Source organism: Arvicola amphibius, chromosome 4 (assembly GCF_903992535.2).
Source record: "Arvicola amphibius chromosome 4, mArvAmp1.2, whole genome shotgun sequence".
Classification (NCBI taxonomy): Eukaryota; Metazoa; Chordata; class Mammalia; order Rodentia; family Cricetidae; genus Arvicola; species Arvicola amphibius.
In genome coordinates this window covers 105419144-105432892 of record NC_052050.1, presented here as the reverse complement: position 1 = coordinate 105432892, position 13749 = coordinate 105419144, and the positions used below count along the sequence as shown (strand labels likewise).

The window sequence follows — 13749 nt, the reverse complement described above, 5'->3', positions numbered from 1 at the left end:
GGAAGTGCTGGGGCTGGAGAGATGGCTCAGAGGTTAAGAGCACTGGCTGTTCTTCCGGAGGTCCTGAGTTCAATTCCCAGCAACCACATGGTGGCTCACAACCATCTGTACTGAGATCTGGCGCCCTCCTCTGGCGTGTGGGCATACATCGAGGCAGAATGTTGTATACATAATAAATAAATAAATCTTTAAAAAAAAGAAGTGGGAAGTGCTGAACTCTCTAAATACAGCGGCAGCAAATGCAAGACACCTGCAGACGGAGCAATGAGGAAGGCCATCACTCCACAGCTTACCAAGCACGTGGACGTGACTGCCTTTGCTTCGTGGCCTCCACGGGGAAGCCAGAGCTCTCCAGTCCAATCAGTGACAGACTGAGAGTCTTGGCCTCGGTCTCCTCTGCCTGGGTTGAACAAATCTTCACATCACAGCAACAACTTTGAGAGTCAAAGAGAAAGAGAGGCGAGGAAGATTAAATAAAGAGGGAACAAGGGAGGATGGAAATGGGAAGAAACAGAAAAGAATGAAAAAAACTGAAGGAAAAGAAAGAAGAGAAGAAAACTAAGTCAGACTCAGAGAGGCTGCGCCACAAGCCAGAAACACAGCACACAGCTCGATTCCCCACCTCTAGCCCTGACTGCTGAGTGTGCGCATCCTTAAGGCCCAGACTCAGGGTAAAAGGCAAAAAATGACAGGGTTTTGTATCACAATTAATAAAAGCCCAGAGACAGATATTGGGGTTCAAGCTGAAGATCAGAAAAGCAAAGCAGCCAAACTACTACCAAGGCTCAGACAAAGGGGTGATCCTGTCCTCAGCAGACCTCAGTGCTCGCCAAACCTCCTGTCTCCTCCTGTTTTACAGTCCTCTCTGCTGCTGGGATTGAAGGCGTGCACCACCACTGCCTGGCCTGTATGGATGACCAGTGTGGCTGTTTTGCATTCTGTTCTTCAGACAAGCTTTATTTATCAAAATACAAATAAAATATCATATAGGGTGTGTCCTGTGTAGACTGGTGAGCAGCCTTCATCAGCCGCCGAAGCCATGAAAAGAAATTTTCACAGCAAACACCCAGGAAGAAGACAGCAGGCTGCATCCACGTGTTAGGTACAAAGCAGGGACCCTGGCAAATGTCAGCCAGTGAGGACAGTCGGTTCTGCCTGAACCTCCACCCTTTGAGTGTCAGCCAGTGAGGACAGTTAGTCCCCCCCCCACCCGAACCTCCACCCTGTGAGTGTCAACCAGTGAGGACAGTCGGTTCTGCCTGAACCTTCACGCTGTGTCAGCCAGTGAGGACAGTCGCCCCCCCCCCCAACCTCCACCCTGTGTCTGCCAGTGAGGACAGCCAGTCCCACCTGAACCTCCACCATGTGTCAGCCAGTGAGGACAGCCAGTCCCACCTGAACCTCCACCATGTGTCAGCCAGTGAGGACAGCCAGTCCCGCCTGAACCTTCACCCTGTGTCAGCCAGTGAGGACAGCCAGTCCCGCCTGAACCTTCACCCTGTGTCAGCCAGTGAGGAAAGCCAGTCCAGCCTGAACCTTCACCCTGTGAAGCCTGATCTCCCACTTCTACCATTCCAAAATCCACCCAAGAAATCTATGGTGTAAGGTGGGGGTGACCCATCCAGTAAAGATAATGGCCCTTTCCACCCCTACTCTTAAAGACAAAGTCACCAGCAGACAAGCCGGCTGGGATTGTACTTTGCAAACAGGGACAGCGGAACCCATGAAGCCATGTGGGGCCATCCATTGGAGGACAGGCCTCTATCCAAGACCACCAGAGAAATACTCTCAGTGAGGGACCAGTGGCCAGCCCAGGGGTAGAGCACGGCTTAGGGTCCTCCAGTGAGGGGCTGGGGCATGGCCTGGGATCAGGTCTTGGGTTTACTTCCCATAGCGCGCGCACATGCGCGCGCGCACACACACACACACACACAGCAGCAGCAGGATTGAATGAGAACTCAGGCCTGAGGGTTTAGAAGAGTCTTCACAATATGCCCGTGTAAAACTTTAAGACAATTCTGAAGGCATTTCTGACAATTCTGAACCCTCTCAGCCTCCGTGCCTTAATGCTTCCCCTCCTCCTCTGGGAACCAAGGACCTAACAGCTACACATGCACATACTCAGTTCCTGAACAATTACCCATACACGTATGTTTTGATTCAGTCCCCTGGGAAACGGGGTCAAAATGACCTCTTACCTCCTCTGATCTGGCAACAGCTCTCCAGCCAATTATTGGTAATAGCCCTTTCAAATAAGCCAATCTTAATAGTCAAAGAACAACCCCCAGACACACCCCTTGCTTCTGTGGCCTTCTCCTTTAAAAGTAGCCTCTACCAGCTATTCAAGGTCTCTCAGCTTCCCGAATGCTGAGGGACCCTGTCATGACAGAATTAATAAAATCCTCATACTTTTACATCAGCTGTAAGGGATGGTCTCTGCGGGGTGACTCATCCTTGGTGTTTGGACTCTAGGGTCCAACACCCGACGCCGGAAGCAGCTTGGCTTGGAAACAGTTTTGTACCAAGACATTGATGTGAGGTTAACAAGAATCAAGCCTACAAAGGGATTTATGGGTGCTGTAAGGGGGCATCTGGGGTCCCCAGGGAAACACTGTCTCCAGTGGGTACTGTGGGGTCAAGGGAACAAGACTGTGAACCTTAGTGTCACAGGCAGGAAATGGGAAGAACAATCAGTCGGCTCCAGGAGGATGTGGAGGAAGGAAGTTAACAGAGGGAAGCAGTGAGATCCTGGAGAGGGAGTGAGCACCAGAGTGGGCAGCAGAGCTAGGCACTGTGGGATTGAGAGGAATCTGGGAGGTGGAAAATGGGCTCTTAAGTGGCCAGGCAGTGGGGGTGCACACCTTTAACCCCTGTACTCGGGAGGCAGAGGCAGGCAGATCCCTGTGAGTTCAAGGCCAGCCTGGCTTACAGAGCAGAGTTCTAGTAACTGACTCCATAGCTACTGAGAAACCTCATCTTGAAAAACAAAACACAAGTAAAACAAAACAAGGACGAGGAAGAGGAGGAGGGGGAGGGAAGGGGGAGGGGGGAGGGGAAGGAGGGGGAGGGAAGGGGGAGGAGGGGAAGTAGGGGGAGGAGGAGGGGAGGGGGAAGGAGGGGGAGGAGAGGAGGGGGGGAGGAGGCTTAACTGACTTGGGCAATGGTGGTGCCCTCCTTTAATCCCAGCACTGGGGAGGCAAAGGCTGGTGGATCTCTGTGAGTTCGAGACCAGCCTGGTCTGTAGAGGGAATTCCAGGACAGCCAGGGCTACACAGAGAAACCCTGTCTCGAAAACTTATAAAACAAAACTTTTGACAATTTATAGAAAATAAGGGAAATGCTGGTGCTGGTTGGTGGCTCCAGGCTTCTCTGTGTAAACTGACACAGGGCTGGAGACACCGCTGGTTTAACTGGGCCCTGAGGTAGCAGAGGCCAGGTGACTTCAGGGTGACTGTCGTTATCACAAAGGCAGCATAGACAAAGCCTCGTCCATCATGTCCAGACCCGCAATGGCAGCACAGACGACTCGTATGGACCTTTAGTACTGGCTACGAGGTGCTCCAGGCATGAATAGGCAAGAAGCCTACTGAACTTCTGTTCCATTTGTATAAGCAGAAAAATTCTCAAACAAATGAAAGAAAGGCTCCTGCTAGTAGACAGCCATTGTTGGACTTGCTGGACCACTGTGAGCCCCATCCACCTACCTACCTACTTGCCTGCCTGCCTGCCTATCTCTCTCCGCTCTGTAAGTCCTGCTGCTGTGAAGAAGGCTAGCATAAACCCCTGCCCATAACCGTGGAGACAGACGAGCACAGTGGAGCCATTCTGGCCTCAGCCTCTTCCCCACTGAGAGCCGGCCACCCTCTGCACCCACTGACAAAGGCCATGGTCAGGATGGAGAAACAGCGGACGTAGGGACACTAGCAACTTAGAAGCAAACTTTTTCTTTCCAAATTACTTTATTTTTCAAAGCTTAAAGACATCAGAAATAAGTGAACCCCTGCCCATATAACCAAAAAAACAAAAATGGAGGTGCCCTTTCCACTCTCCCCAGTTGTAAGGAAGGAGGGAGGGAGGTGCAATCTAAGCTCCACTCAGTGGCTTCTACATCCTTGGGGCTGCCATGACCTCCAGAGCCACCTGGACTCCCAACGACCTCAAACAGGTGCAACCGCATCTTCATCAAAACCGGCTGTGGCCTAAAGAAAGGGAAAGACTCAGCTGTTAATGGACACTCCGCCCCTTCCACCACAGAACCATGCCCTCCTCCCTGAGCGGGCTCCTCACAACCTCCCCTGGACCCAGTCCTCTCACCTGCCAGCTATTGGGTCCTCAGAAAAGCAGGAACACTGGCACTATGAACGTCAAAAGGCTGGAGACCACCAAGGAGCTGGCAGAGTTCTGTGATGTGCTAGAAGCTTCTTCCTTGGTCCTGCTTGGAGAGGGATGACTCAGGCAGAGGTCATCTCATGATCTGCTTCCTTCCTTCTTTCTTTCTTTCTTTCCTTCCTTTCTTTCTTTCAATTTTTTTTCAAGACAGGGCTTCTCTGTCAAACAGTCCTGCTGTCCTGGAACTCACTTTGTAGAGCAGGCTGAGCTCAACCTCATAGAGATCCATCAGCCTCTGCCTCCTGAGTGCTGGGATTAAAGGCGTAGGGCACCACTCAGCGATCGGCTTTCTTTTTAAATATTTCTGTCCTGGCATGGAACTGGGGGGTGGGGATTCTAGGCAGGGGCTACACCCGAGCCACACCCCCAACCCCTCACTGGGGGATTCTAGGCAGGGGCTCCACCCGAGCCACGCCCCCAGCCCCTCACTGGGGGAGTCTTCTCAGGGCTCCAGCGGGTTCTCAGCCCTGTTCTTAGTATTTCGAATTCACATTTTCTTTCCTTAGATTTTGTTTTTATTTTTTTAAATTGTATTATAGTTTATTTAGTGTGTGTACATATGCATTATGATGTGTATGAATGAGTACTCATAAACAGTGGTGCACGTGGAGTCAGAGGCATGTATTCAAACTCAGGTTGTGTCCGCGCGTGCGTGCGTGTGTGTGTGTGCGTGTGTGTGTGTGTGTGTGTGTGTGTATGTGTGTGTGTGTGAGTGTAGTGCCCTCAGAGTCCAGAGGCACAAAGCTTGTGGAGCTGGCGCTATGAACAGTTGTGAGCTACAGAATGCCCTGGATGCTGGGACCAGCACCAGGTCCTCTTCAAGGAAAGCCAGTGCCTCAGCACTGAGACTCTGTCCGGGAGACCCCGCAGTTGCTCAGGTTGAGCTGGACTCAGGCTCCTCTTTCCTCCTCTCCTAGGGGATCTCGGGCTTCTAGGCAGCCCCACACACCACATCGCTGAGGGAACAGGCCGGGATTGGTCACCTATGGCTGTGGCTCTTGGGATATGTTTTCCTTCTGAGGCTTTTGTTTTGTTTTCCCAGACAGGGTTTCTCTATGTAGTCCTGGCTGGCCTAGAACTCACGGAGCTCCACCAGCTTCTGCCTGTGGAGTACAGAATTAAAGGCGTGCGCCATGTGCCTGGCTCCATCTTATTTTTATAAATTGTATTGTTATTGGCATTACTACTTTGACAGTGAACTTCGGGACTTTATTTTGCAATAGGAAAGGCTACAATTATGTCTGCATACACTCTTCCTTAATTTTTGAGACAGGGTCTCTCCCTGGACAGGAAGCTTACTGTCTGGGCTAAATGGGCTGGCCAGTGAGCTCGAGGACATTCCGCTCCCCAGTACCAGAGTTACGGACATACTATACTACAGCCAGTTTCTAAGCGGGTGCTGGGGATTTGAACTCAGGGCCTTGAGCTAGTGTGTCCCAAGCTCTCCTCACTATTCTTCTTCACTGCTCAGCTTTGAGCTGTGGATTGTGTGAGCCAAGTGGGTCCCAGTCTTGAGGAAGGAAGTAGAGAGTGGCAGGGGAGGAGATGGGGGAGGGCAGGGAGAGCTGTTTCTAACCTCAGTGTCGCCAGCTCCTGGTTCAACTTCATGATCTTGCCTGCAATGATAGAGGGCCCAATCAGCATCGGCCACATCGGAGAACACCCCAAAGTAACACCTGGAAGGCATCTAACACCAAGGCCAACAATAGGGCCTGGGGGGGGGGCGTGAAGGGAGAGGGAGACCAGATGAAGGGCCAGCCTGAGGTCCTTCTACAGCTGTAGAGGGACCAATGAGACCTTTAGATCATCCCCAGCTCTGCAGCCCCCACCCTCCTAACAGGGCACTGCTAACCTGCCCTCTGCTCCCATAAGCACCCATTTCCACTCCTGAAGCCCTGGGAAAAACCAGATTCCTGAGCACATGGCCCTGAGGTTCCCTCACTCTGGGCCACCACCACCCCCAAATCCTGCCCTGGAGGCCTGCCCTGTTCCCTCTTAGTCCCCTCTAACCCCCCACCCCTTTTCCTGGTCTCCTGCACACCCATACCCCCACCCCTTCCCCTGTACTCCCTGACCCCACCCCTTCCCCTGCACTCCCCCACCCCACCCCTTCCCCTGCACTCCCCACCCTATCCCTTCTCCCGGTCTCCAGCACTCCCCCACCCCACCCCTTCTCACTCTCAAGCTCCTGGATGTGAGTCTGCTGCTCCAGGACCTGGGACTCCTTCTTCTTCAGGGAATCCTGAAGGGTTACCTGAGTCAGAAAAGCAGTAGAAACACAGATTGGCTGTCTGTTGTCCTGGTCCCTAGAAACTTTACAGGCCAAGTCTTCATAGGTCCTTTTACCCAATCAAAGGCCCTTTCAGGTTCCTCTCCAGCCCCCTCGATAGCCCCCCCCAGTCCTAACAATAAACGTGCCATCTCCAAAATGGCAGGGTATTTTGTTGTTGGTTTTTTTTTCCCTTCTGGACAGGGTTTCTCTGTGTAGCCCTAGCTGTACTGGAACTCATCCTGTAGACCAGGCTGGCCTCGAACTCACAGAGGCTTGCCTCTGCCTCCGGAGTGCTGGGATTAAAGGCATGCTCCATCAACTCCTGACTCCAAAATAGCAGTTTTAAGCCCAACCCCCACCCCAGCCACGGGAATTTGGAAGCTCTTCATGACTAAACCCTACTAGAAAGTTCCAGATTTTCTGCGGCTCCCACTGATTTAGCAAATCCTTCCCAAACACAACAACGGAGCTTCCCAGCCAAGGTCTCTGAAAGACACATTCAAATTTTCAAAAATTTGCTGGTGGTGGCGCACACCTTTAGTCCCAGCACTTGGAAGGCAGATGCAGTGGATCTCTTGCATTCAAGGGCAGCCTGGTCTGCAGGGTGACTTCCAGGACAGCCTGAGCTATGCAGTGAGACTCCATCTCAAAAAATAAATAAGTTTCAATCATCAGGGCTGAGTGGAGTCCAGGAGAAGCTCCTGTGCTGGTCCTCTAAGTCAGTTTCAAGCTTTTCAACTTCAGCACCCTCCACAAAATTTGGAGACCCCCTCCGAGTCCTGGAAGGGAGGACACTGAGGCCCCTGATTTCGGAGCTGTGGGAAGTTTTAAGGTCTCCCTGGATTTCAAGGTCCTCAGTCGCTGGCGTGCCGGCGTGGGAGTGGGACTTAGTTTCAAAGTCGCCTCCCCAGTCACTCGGGGCTTTGGAGGGGACGGTTTCCAGTCTTACCAGGGTCCGGTTGCAGGAGTTTGCCTGCGTCTCTGCCTGCAGCAGGTTATCCTGGGCACGGGTGAGCTGGCGCTGCAGAAGGTGCGTGGTGTTGCGGCACTCATCCTGAGCCCGCAGCCCGTCCCTGCAGGCCTCGCTGTTTGCCCTGACGGCGAAGTAGATGAGCAGGGTGACCAAGACCACATCGATCAGGAACATCAGGACCGCGGCCACCAGCCACCGCCGGCGGATGCCCGGTCCCTGCTCCTCCCACGTCTTCTCCATGGGCACCGAAGGATAGTGGTAGAAAGTCGGTGCCATGTGGTTTTGTTCCTCTAGCTCGGAGCTTCGCGGGGCGCTGGAACCCGCTCCGGGCCACGCCCCTCCCTTAGCATAGGTCCCGCTTCTGGCCAATAGCAATTTCCAGCGTCCTTAGGGGCAGTCCCAGAGCAGCTGGAGCACTGCCTGCTAGTGTCCTGGGAAAGGCAGCCTTTCGGTTTCTTTTTCCTGGAAAGGGAGGCATGCCTCTTGGCCTTGTGAGTGAAGGCTTGCTGCGGAATCCCCCTGGAAGAAAAAGAAACTTCTGGAATTCAACTCATATTCTTGGCCCTCGGTGTCCGGTTGCACGGTACCTGGCGCTTGTGGGCTTGGCACTCATCTGAACCATGGTTCACCAGAGTAGCTGTTGGTTTGGTCTTCTGGTAGGGAAACTGAAGCGGCAAGGTTGAGTTGTGAACTGAAGGGCAAAGGTCAGGGTTTGTGGTCAGCGGTCTCCCTGGTGTTCTTTGTAAACCCTTGATCCACAGAAGGACCATGGATCTTTGAAGTCTGAGATCGAGGATGCCTGGCAGTGTAGTGCCCAGCCATGATAAGCTTAATGGATTCCTGAGTCTCAGTAGTTTACCCTGAGACAATACCTGGTTGCAGAAGAAAGACCAGGATAAATCCAGACCCCCTAGCAGGAAGAGTAGAGCCAAAAATCTAGGTTAGCCAGGTTCAGTGACACTGTTCCAGGAACTGGCTGACCACAAAGTTAGATTATAATCTTGAGAATAATCTTGAGAAACGGGTAGTTATTATCACTGGTATTTTCAGAATCTTCAAATGATGCCCTCCCTACTCCCTTTGAGTTGTGGTTTCTTCCTTTAAATACCCCTTCTCCCAGCTACTCGGGGTCGAAATCCTCTACCCCTGCATGGGATATGAGTCTCGGCACAGTGCGCTGGTTCCTGTCAATAAACCTCCTGTGATTGCAGCAAGGATGGTCTCTCGTGAGTTCTTAGTGGGTTCTTAGTGGGTCGTGTTATCCTGAGACTTGAATGAGAGTCTCCCAACTCCAGGGGTCTTTCACAGGAAGGACCATAAACTAAGATTACCTGAGCACCACCTAAGAAGACTGTTGTGCCCAGATTACGACCCCCAGAGAGACCACCAGAAACCAGAGAAGCCCAGACTGCAATAAGCAAGGTTTATTGTTAGCTTAATACAGGCTAGCTCAGGACTCCTCTCCACACTCCACACAGTGAGGCAGGGAGGAGCTCGAATCCCTCTGTAGGGTTAGCTTTTTTAAAGGCAAAAATCACAAGCAGCCCTTCTGGGCAGTCAGGGGGGTTTGGCACGGGTGCAACAAGGCCACCCTGCCCCTGAGTCAGGCCATCTTTATCAGCATCCTTGTGCTTTGGAATTTCCCAGTGGGGGCGCGGGAAGCCACTATCTTTCTCAAAACAAGAAGCTAGTCTGGGGTTTCTGATTTTAAAACATTCTACGGCCGGGCGGTGGTGGCGCACGCCTTTAATCCCAGCACTCGGGAGGCAGAGGCAGGCGGATCTCCGAGTTCAAGGCCAGCCTGGTCTACAAGAGCTAGTTCCAGGACAGGCTCTAGAAACTATAGGGAAACCCTGTCTCGAAAAACAAAAAAAAAAAACAAAAAAAAAAACATTCTACTAGGGGGCTGGAGAGATGGCTCAGTGGTTAAGAGCATTGCCTGCTCTTCCAAAGGTCCTGAGTTCAATTCCCGGCAACCACATGGTGGCTCACAACCATCTGTAATGAGGCCTGCAGACATACACACAGACAGAATATTGTATGCATAATAAAGAAATAAATAAAAAAAATAAAACATTCTACTAGGAAATTCCTTCTCGTCCCTTTGAGAATAAGGGAGAAAAAAAAGAGACAAAGGGAGGAGGGTCTTACACAGACCAACCAAAGGAAATGCCTAGTGTTCTAACCATTGTAGCTAGTATCACCTGCTATCACACTCTCGCCAGAACACCCTAGATAAATGCCAATAAGGGATCCTGGACCTTAGAAGTCCCTCACCCCCACCTTTGCTACTATAAAAACCCAACTCTGACTGAACTCGAGGGCTCTCTGATTATTCCAATACCTTGGACACATGAAGAGTCTGAATTTGCAAACTTATGTAGAATAAAGGCTCTTTGCTTTTACATACAGGACTCTTGTCTCCTTGTTGGTTTTTGGGGGACTTCACAGATCTGGATATAACAAAAGAAACTTAAATGGTCCAGGCAGGGGAGGCCCATACTGCACCTCCTCATTTGGCCCTGGTCAAAAGGCAGGCTATTGTCCTGACACCAGGGACACCTGCCACCCAGGTGACAGCAAGCGCTCTGTGGATGGATTTAGTGGTGTTTCATTTGTATTTTAATAAATAAAGCTTGCCTGAAAATCAGAAAAGTAAAGCAGCCACACCGGCCAGCCTTGCAGACCAGGCAGCAATGACACACACCTTTAATCCCAGGAACTACACTATCTTGCCATGGAAACCAGGTGCATGCCCTTAATCCCAGCACTAGAGAGGATTACAAAATGGGAGGAGTCAGCTCTCAGTCTCATTTTGAAGTTTCCTGGAGACAGAACCACCATTTTCGGACTGAGGTCAAGGTAAAAGCCAGTGGCTGGTTGCTTACCTTTTCTTCTTCAAGTTGAATCCCAATATCTCTGAGTTTGTATTAATTGTACTTCAAATGGGAATGGGAAGGACTATATTTTCTAGAGGGACCCTAAGTGTAGTGTGGAGCTGTGGGCCGGCTTCCAGCCACCTGGCTACCTGCTCTCGGCCACCTGGCTCCCGGCCACCGGCTAGCTTATGCCCCCGAAATAATTACACGGAAACTGTATTCTTTTAAACACTGCCTGACCCATTAGTTTCAGCCTTGACTGACCCATATCTAATAATCTGTGTAACACCACGAATGGTGTCTTACCGGGAAAGATTCAGCATGTCTGACCTGGTGGCTGGCTTCATTGTGTCTCTCTCTGAGGAGAGGCAAGGCAGTCTAACTTAGGAGAGGAGTGGCATCTAACTGAGCCATCTACCTCACTTCCTTCTTGCTGTTCTGTCTACTCCACCCACCTATGTTCTAACCTATTAGGCCAAGCAGTTTTCTTTATTAATTAACCAATGAAATCAACAGATTGATAGAAGACCCGCCTCCATCATTTCCCCTTTTTCTGTTTAAACAAAAAGGAAAGGCTTTAACTTTAACATAGTAAAATTACATAAAACAAAAACAGTTATCAAGCAAGAATTACAGTTACAATATTTATATCTACTTTATCTTTTATCATAACTAAGGAAAACTATAACTATCTATTTATTCTTCAACTCCATCAAAGACTCCAGAAGGATATAATATTACCTAAGTAAATGAGAAGTAAGCAACTTACAAAACTCTAGAAATCACAGAGACATCTTGCTGCCTGGACAGTCACCCAAAGTTCCTCTGTACCATTGGTGCATCCATCTTCAGCCTTCAGGCCCACACTATCCAGCAGACTTTTCCATGAAGCAGGAAATTTCAAAGATAGTTCAATCACTTTCTGCTGTGTCCTACAGAATGTCTCACAGACTCTTTTATAAATCAGGAACCCCGAAAGATCATCTCACCTTTAGGCAAGTTCAGCAGTCCTCTCTCTGAGGGTTCTCTGTGTCCAGTTTATGCAATAGTCCAGACAAGAGCAGTTTCTTGCCCAAATGGCTATCAAACTCCATAAGGATCCTCTTCGATGCCCATCTTCTTCTTGAAGTAGATTGGTGCTGCCAGGAGCAGACATGTCTCATTGTCATGAAAAACTCTAAGTTATTAAAACATTTAAAATGCCATATTCTGTAGTCTTTGGAAGATATGAAGAGTGCCTATCTAACTGAAATATATCTCTATATATTTAGAAAATCTAACTAACATGACTACAAATTTTACTATTATTGTTGACTATCCATTAACAACCTATATACATTACATTTTTAAATGAACTACACAATCACAATACATTAATCAGTATCAGAAATATACATACATATAACAAAATTTACCTTAAATTTAAATCACTAAAGCAAAATCCATATCAATGCAAATTATTCATCTCCATATCCTATCCCCCTTTAAATGTAAAAGAACATTTATAAACAATATTTGGGAATATGGGCGCAGTTATTTCTCTCCAAACTGCTTTCTGCTGAATGGGGGTGCTGTTAATCAGATCTTTCATGGTGTAACCTGTGTGCCAGGTTCATCTCAGTCATCAGTTGGGTGAAGTAATTTTCTGAAGGTGTTCACAGCAACCTTTCAGGAGGGCGTGGTCTGTCATACCATATTGGGATAAAAGCAATCCACAGGGTTTCATTTTCTGTAAAAACAAAAGAAGAATCTCTTTTCCAAAGTATCATATCCTTAGATCCAAATTCTGAAGTCAAGGTATTTTCAAAATATCTATGTTGGATTAGTTCAGCAGCATTTATAAACAAATATCTTTTAGTAGCTGTTGCTACTTCCTCAGCATTCAAACAATTCAAAGAGAGCATAATAGTATACAGTATCAAGATTCTCTGTGTATTTTCCATCTTTACATGGCTTTATTTTAACCTCTGTTTTTTTTTATTTTTATTTTTACTTTTTGAGACAGGTTCTCTATATATCTTTGTCTTGAAATAACTCTTTAGACCAGGCTGTCCTTGAACTCACAGAGATCCATCTGCCTCTCCAGTGCTGGGATTAAAGGTGTGCTCTACAACACCTTGAACTCACAGAGATCTGTCTGTCTCTGCCTCCCAGGCATCCGGATTAAAGGTGTGTCCTGCCACACCTTGAAGTCACGGAGGTCAATCTACCTCTGCCTCCCAAGTGTTGGGATTAAAGGTGTGTACTACCACACCCAACTGCTTTCTTTCTTCCTTTTTTACCCTAGGAACTTTAACCTTTAGCATGCATATATTTTTTTTTTTTTGGTTTTTTCGAGACAGGGTTTCTCTGCGGCTTTGGAGCCTGTCCTGGAACTAGCTCTTGTAGACCAGGCTGGTCTCGAACTTACAGAGATCCGCCTGCCTCTGCCTCCCGAGTGCTGGGATTAAAGGCGTGCGCCACCACCGCCCGGCTGCATGCATATATTTTTAACACAGTGTAAATCATTTAGAGGTTTTCTTTGTTTTTTAAACTCTCTTTAGTGTATCTCTCTCTTTTTCTGACCACACGAGTCTTTAATTTACCAAGCAATATAAGTAGGATTAAAGCCGTGGCTTTGTCAGCTAGATCCAGCCCATTCCTCAGCTTTCTGCGATTCCACCCTTGTGGCTGAGGTACAGGCTGTAGCCATGTTTATCACCACAACTCTGTGGCGGTTTAAGGTCCCTGCCAGCAAGCAAGCTGCAACAGTGTCAAACAACAATCAAAAGCTCCATAGTCAGGACCGCCTGCTTGAAAGAGTCAGAGTTTGCCCTGGCAGGATGGCCCAGAAATCTGGCATTTTAAAATGGCACAGCTTTTTTCCTGCTATGGCTGAAAACCGAAAAACACATGTTCAGACCCAAGAAATTGCTGCTACCAATAAGCCATGCTTTACTCTATTCTTTCCCAAGCTTTCTCAAGCTTTCTGTGGATTCAGTTATCCATGTTGAATGCCATTCTGTAGCGAGGAGCTGTGGGCCGGCTTCCAGCCACCTGGCTACCTCCTCTCTGCCACCTGGCTCCCGGCCACCGGCTAGCTTATGCCCCCGAAATAATTACACGGAAACTGTATTCTTTTAAACACTGCCTGACCCATTAGTTTCAGCCTCTTACTCACATCTTGACTAACCCATATCTAATAATCTGTGTAACACCACGAATGGTGTCTTACCGGGAAAGATTCAGCATGTCTG

At 49.0% G+C, this 13749-nt stretch overlaps 1 protein-coding gene across 1 annotated transcript; it reads right to left on the bottom strand.

Annotated features, from left to right (window-relative positions):
- Positions 1-3940: 3940 nt before the first annotated feature.
- Positions 3941-8264, bottom strand: Bst2 (bone marrow stromal cell antigen 2). The gene is made up of 5 exons (XM_038327265.1): positions 7611-8264; positions 6568-6643; positions 5966-6005; positions 4315-4432; positions 3941-4199 (listed from the first exon to the last, which is right to left on the bottom strand). The coding sequence occupies exons 1-4, from the start codon at positions 7908-7910 to the stop codon at positions 4333-4335; spliced, it is 516 nt and encodes a 171-aa protein (XP_038183193.1). The 5' UTR covers positions 7911-8264; the 3' UTR covers positions 3941-4199; positions 4315-4332.
- Between the last annotated feature and the right edge of the window lie 5485 nt (positions 8265-13749).